Below are 6,299 nucleotides of genomic sequence, written 5' to 3' on the forward strand. Positions count from 1 at the left end.
AAAAAAGGCATGTTTAATCTTTTAATTTATAGTTTATAGTAAAGTAAAAAGACTGTAAATTACCATCCTGGTGCATTTAAACAAGAATTACCGAACAGAGCAAAACTGTGTGTTTTGAGATGTAATACCTGCTGACAAATTTTTGACTGATACCTGAAGAACCAGAACTTGCTGTGTGGCAGATGAGCCCTACTTCAGCAGGTGCCACGCTGACACAAACAAACATTAAAGATACAGAGGTGCTGGAGCATGGCCAGAGCAGGGCAGCGAGGCTGGGGCAGGGGCTGGAGCACAAGGCTGGGGAGGAGCGGCTGGGGGAGCTGGGGGGGCTCAGCCTGGAGAAGAGGAGGCTGAGGGGAGCCCTCATCGCTCTCTGCAACTGCCTGAAAGGAGGCTGGAGCCGGGGGGGGGTCGGTCTCTTCTCCCCAGGAACAAGCGATGGGATGAGAGGGAACGGCCTCAAGTTGCGCCAGGGCAGGTTTAGGTTGGATATTAGGAAAACTTCCTTCACCAAAAGGGCTGTCAAGCATTGGAACAGGCTGCCCAGGGAAGTGGTTGGGTCCCCATCCCTGGGGATATTGAAAAGCCAGGGAGATGTGGTGCTTAGGGACGTGGTTTAGTGGTGGTTGGACCTGATGATCTTAAAGGTCTTTTCCAACCTAAACGATTCTATGATTCTAAACTGCAGAATCCTTTCTGGATGGCATACCATTATTACGAAAACAATTCTGAGCGTTCTGATATCCCTCTGATGGGGAGTTTCTACCCTGAATGAACCAGACTGGACACAGATTACAAACTCTGGAGTTGGTCAAAAAAGGGATCCTTCTGCTGTTTTTAAAGTGCTTTAGGACTGTCGTGCTGTATTAGTGACTACGCTGTCCTTTCACGAGCGCTCATCAACTTTAAACCCTGAGTGCATCCTACCAGCTTGCCAGATGTGCTCTTGAGCTGCTGTTAGTTCCTGAGCCAGGCAATTAAGGCACAAAATAATTTTAACTAAGGTTTTGTTGTGGTGCTGTTTTTTTGTTTTTTTTTTTTTTTTTAAACAGAAAAGGGTCAGGACTAAAATTCACACCACAGCCTCTTCTGGTTTTAAAGCCAAAATTGGTCATTCCCAAACTTCCTTTTAGTTCCTCATAGAAACTTGAAGTTTGACCCTTTATTACAATGGAAACAAGTAAGCTTGCTGCTACCCTAGAAAGCTACCAGCACCCCCTCACCTCAATTGAACAAACAGGACCTAGAATCTTTCCTCTTGCATTGAAACTTTGTATTCTTTTATTAAAACTTTACTAGCATGTTGAGGTAGTAGTATTACCAATAGTGTTACTTGAGCTAGGCAAGAAGTAACCCTCTGCTACTGGTTCTCTCCCCACAAGCTACAGGAAAGGCCTGAGCATGAAGTTATCCGCAGAAATAATTCAGTAGGGAAGTATTACTTTTCTGTCCAAAGAAAAGTTGATGGTATCATTCGTTGCTGAATCGATTCAAAATAGTCTGTGAATTGTTAACAGCACCATCCACTTCAGAAACTGTTAGGAAGCTGGTCAGGGCATCACAAAGTACAGGCTAATTATCGCCTAAGCTGAATTTGGTGCCTTGCTGCTGTTTCTCATGCACATTAACGCTATTAAACCTCAAATCTTTGTGAAAAGCAGAAAGTTTAGGCATGTGGTCAAAATGAAATTTGCTTTTGACTGTCCAAATATTTACTCAAATATTTCTATTACGTGCCCCACGCTACTGACAAAAGGCACTGCGGTTCTCACAGTGAGAACGATGTTGCAGAAAGGCCACAGGAATTATATTGATTCTGGCTGGTTTTGTCTGTAATAGCTGCTGTTCCCCAGCAGCAAAGGGAGAGGGAAACTCTGGGGAAGAGAAGTGAGCATGGATGCTCACGCTACTCTTGCATCTCTTCTGGAGAGGTGTGGATGCAGTGAGCAAAAGGAAGTCAATTTAGAGAGAAACCTTTGCTCAGTCCAGAAATCAGCCCTGCTGGCCTTCCCAGAACCAGTGTCTCCCCTTTAACAGTGTTATTCGTATATAAAAAATAACCCTGACTATCCTTGAAATGTAATTTGCAGGATGAACAGGTTGTGGAACAGGCTGCATAGTTCACGATGTACTAAAGCTCTGTGCAAGCAAACAGCAGCAATTGCATTAGCAAAGCTTTACCCAGCAACCTGCAGCTGTGTTGGCACTCTACCAGGGAGGTGCTGCTGTGACTAGACAGGCTCGTTGTTCCTGTGAAAATAGATTTTCTCCCATGCAGTGAGGTGGCAGGAACAGAAGAACCTCCAGAGATTGAGGATTACCCCTTGGTCAAAGGGATTCTCCGACTCCGAGTGTTGCAGGTAGGAGATGCGATGATGCGACATGAATTCCCAGGTGGTGGTGTTGCATGAGATCAGATAGAGGTGTGAAATAAGCAGCAGCAGGACAACAATGGTGAATATGACCATCAGGAGGAAGGAGGCGAGGAGCAGAATGTTGTGCTGCAGCCAGTCCCAGGACTGTTCGAAGTAGAGGCCTGACCTTTGAATTCAAAGAGAAATAAATTCACAGTGAAAGATGTAGAACTAATTACATAAAACAAGCAAACTTGATGGCACATTTGAGTTTGATTCATAACTAACTAGTGAGCTTCTGATAATCATTTACTACAGAGAGTTAATATACTATAAACTCTTAAGAGACCGCGCCAGTAGCGACTTGGAGTCTGAGAAGGTTAAAAGATGCTGGTTGCCCTGACAGCTGAGAGAGACAATCATCTCCAGTTAACTCCTCTCCTGAACCGGCATACAGCTGAAACCCTGCTGCAGTTTCCTGTACTTGGATTTGTACACTGAACCAAAATTAGTTAGCTTTCGTGGTGTTGTTAATTCTGTTCATTGAAGCTTGAAACAAAGATGAACAATGAAACCCAAATTATCAGATTCTGCTCAACTATTGACCAGCTACGTTGTTCCTCAGCAGATGAGGGGGTCAGAAGAGCTGATCTCCAGGATGCAAAAGAGGGTGAAGATACAAAGCCAGTCCAGCCCCTGCTATAAACCCTTGAGTGGGGCTCTAGGAGCCCCACAACTTTCAGCAATCTCAGAGGTCAAAGTGCTGACTCCAGGCCTTACCAAGCAGCGTGACCTCCCCACAGCAGAACTACAAGCTGCACGCTCAAGTAGACTATGAAGAGGGGGTGATTCCTCTCTCCTACGCAGTTCTCAATCCAGGGACAGTGATGGTCGTAGCGCCGTACGCAGTGTTGGCACAGCTGGCAGTGCTTGGCTCGCATTGGTTGCTGCAGAACAAAACCAAACACTAGCAATAGTCCACTGGTTCAACTCCCTGCTTGGTGGAAGAGAGCATCGTGCAATACGGCCTCCCTCCACAGCAGTGCTGTCCCAAAGCACTCCGTTTTGAGATAACGGCGCAACATCAACATTCCCAAGACAACTAAAGGGGATCGCGATTCCCCTATCACAGAGCCAAATAAGGGAGGTTCAAATCAAATGACTCCCACGCTACTTCTATCTATACATTTTCTTTATTATCTACCTATTTATAAGAAGTCCAGTGTGCAAAGGAGGGAGATGGAGCCAGTCTGTTCTACTCAGGAAAGCACGAGCAGAGTGTTGAGGTGAAAAACGAGGACCACAGCTATTGAAGAAAGCGTGCAGGGATGGGATGCCTACGGGACGGCACAGAGGAGGGAAGTGTCCCTGCTTCGGTGTGAATACAAGACACGTGCACGGGAAGGCAGCTCAAGTACCAGGAACAGAGAAGATGAAAGATCTGGCTGAGGAAAGTAGTATGAGTGTGCCTCCTAGGATTTGTTCCCTGAAGCGTATATAAGTTTTGCCAGCTTTTCCTCTTGCAATAAGCTGGCTTCTCCTGGTAGATATTCTTCAGGAATTTATGGAAGCTGGGATAATGCTGGATTTTATTAAACTGATAAGGATCATTCTGAAAACAGGCATTTCTAGGCTTTAGGCAAACTGTTTTAAGAGCTAATTTAATTGCTAATTTTCCCTTCATGCTGTCTTTTACAACTCAGACTAATGTTTTGTTGGTTTTGGGCCTCCAAACAAGCTCATAGCTACCAGCAGTTCTTATATGTCACGCCCAACCGCTTTTCTGACTCTCTATCAAGATATCTTCAAACTAACCTTTTTGACAATGCCGTCAGGTCTGACTGACATGGCAGTAAGACTGTAGAACACAATTTTCCCATGGCAGAAGAAGATCCTTGTTTCTGTGAGCCAGCAGGGACTTGTTTCAGCCTTGGAAAACTAGCATACGTGCCAATGTCCATCACTACTACACCTATAGCTACACAATTCATTTGGATCACTTTTCAATTCAGGACTGTATCTGAATTCAATTTGCTAGTTGTATTTACTTTTCCTGTGAGTTCTTCAGCAGGAGGGTGACCCTACGACAGAATTAATCGGATCTGCCATGCCTCCAAACCACTGAGCAGCGAGCAGCAATGACAGAGCAGAAAAACACCGGCAACAGCAGCTGAACAAAGGTGATGCCAAAAAACGTAAGCTTGCAAATCGCTCATCCTGTTCTCTTCTAGCACGTTATGAATGCCTACCTTCACCATGCAGTAACCGCAACGCCGCATCTTAATGTTACTTGGAACTTGGGGTGTCACCATGCTTTGTTCTTCGCTCTTGCCTGCCTACAAAACAAGAGAAAGGGAGTGACTAAGGAGGTTTTGTGTGCTGCTGCCTTGGCATGACTGAGCTGTCTGCATCCTTAACAGTTACACAGTGCTGGCTCTCTCTATCATTAGGAAGGTTAAACAAAATAATTCCTTAGAATTCCTACAGAAGCTGCAGACAGTTAAGGTACAGCGAGAGAGAACGGGCTACTGTAACCATCGAAAGAATGTTTGCACAGAGGCAGAAATAATTGTGGACAAGATACCCCGCTGATCCCAACACTATGCTTTGGGACAAAAATAAACAAGGTTAGACTCGCTTCCAAGGACAATAATGATATCTTTTCGCTATAAGCAGCGCTACTTATTCATAACACAGCCAACATTTACATTAAGGACGGATGATTAACATCAATAATGCTTTTGTCCTACACAATCTCTCTCAGTTACTGAAACTTTGCATCTCTGTTTACTTCACTGTAACTTGTTTGTGTACATGTCCTCTGAGAGGGCAACCAATCTATAACCAGTTCGATAAATAGAGCTGCAGAGAGCACTTTCTTCCAAGCTCGCCATTCAATTTGGGTTTTCTGCACTTGTACCACTTAGTGGTCGTTAACATGAAATAGGTCGTGTATACATGCTATAGGGGTATCGCAGCCTCTGACACAAGAGAGGACTTAGGCTCAAATGGCACAGTGCACTTACAACAGGAGCGTGGTGTAGAAGACATGCTTAAAGTCTATGAACCCTGTTGCTGGTACAGAACGTGAATCAGAGACTGTCCAGCCTCATCCCCACGGCCTGTGTATGTTCCTTCATGCCAAGTGCAAGAGAAACTGTTTCAGATTGTTCTTATCTAGCAGAGTGGGGAAAAGAAAAAAAAGCCTATAGATTTTATAGCCTCACCACTTTCTTCCATTCATGAAGTGATATACCTTCACCTCCTCTTCAGCCTTAACAAAACCCGGATCCATGAGAGACACCTTAAAGTACAGCAGGACAGAGCACAAAACCAGCAAGACGAAGCTCAGTGGCTGCAGCAGCTCTCCGCGCTCCTCCTGCTTTCGAAGATCTGAAAGGTAGCCCAAAAAAAAAGAGAGCAGTACTTCCTTGTGAAGCGTTTAGGATTTTTCTCTCTGGCTTTAACGAAGGAGTCCTGCACCTTACAGGAAGGGGGGACGGGGAGAAAACGGGGAGAAACCAGGCGTGGGGTGCGCAAGGGAGAGGCGGGCAAGGGAAGGGGCTCCTGAGGGCCCCGCAGGGCCCAGGGGCCGAGGCGGGGCGGAGAACCCCCGCGTCTTCCCCCGCTGCCCGGGCGCAGGGGGCCGGCACAGCCCGAGCCGCGGCCGCCTCTCCTCAGGGGCGGGCCCGGCCCTCGGCCCTCGGCCGCCCGCTCCCCGGGGCGGGAGCACCCCAGGGCCGGGGCTGCGGGAGGGGCGCGGCGGCCCCGCTCACCTGTGCGGTGCAGGAAGAGCCCCAGCGCCAAGGCCCCGCTCAGCGCCGTGTGCGCCGCCCTCACCCACCGCCCGCCGGCCCCCATGGCGCCCGCCGGCACGGAAGGGCGGCAGCGCCGGCCCGGCCGCGGCCAGCGCCCAGAGGCGGGGCCTGGCCTGGCCGCCTCGGC

The 6,299-nt window shown here is 47.6% G+C and overlaps 1 protein-coding gene across 1 annotated transcript; it reads right to left on the reverse strand.

The window, feature by feature from the left end:
- Positions 1-7: 7 nt before the first annotated feature.
- ZDHHC12 (zDHHC palmitoyltransferase 12) lies at positions 8-6,294 on the reverse strand. Its single transcript, XM_087753055.1, has 5 exons — positions 6,131-6,294; positions 5,611-5,747; positions 4,604-4,690; positions 3,135-3,301; positions 8-2,541 (listed from the first exon to the last, which is right to left on the reverse strand). Exons 1-5 carry the CDS (start codon positions 6,213-6,215, stop codon positions 2,232-2,234), a joined length of 786 nt encoding a protein of 261 aa, XP_087609181.1. The 5' UTR covers positions 6,216-6,294; the 3' UTR covers positions 8-2,231.
- Positions 6,295-6,299: the final 5 nt, after the last annotated feature.

Source organism: Nipponia nippon, unplaced genomic scaffold, assembly GCF_047370975.1.
Source record: "Nipponia nippon isolate SJK-2023a ecotype South Korea unplaced genomic scaffold, ASM4737097v1 scaffold_16, whole genome shotgun sequence".
NCBI lineage: Eukaryota > Metazoa > Chordata > Aves > Pelecaniformes > Threskiornithidae > Nipponia > Nipponia nippon.

Coding starts and splice junctions, on each gene's coding strand:
- ZDHHC12 (XM_087753055.1), bottom strand. CDS start 6,215: ATGGGGGCCGGCGGGCGGTGGGTGAGGGCGGCGCACACGGCGCTGAGC. Junction 3,302..4,603: donor GCGGTTACTGCATGGTGAAG/GTAGGCATTCAT, acceptor TTTGTTCTGCAG/CAACCAATGCGAGCCAAGCA. Junction 2,542..3,134: donor TGGGGAGGTCACGCTGCTTG/GTAAGGCCTGGA, acceptor TTGAATTCAAAG/GTCAGGCCTCTACTTCGAAC.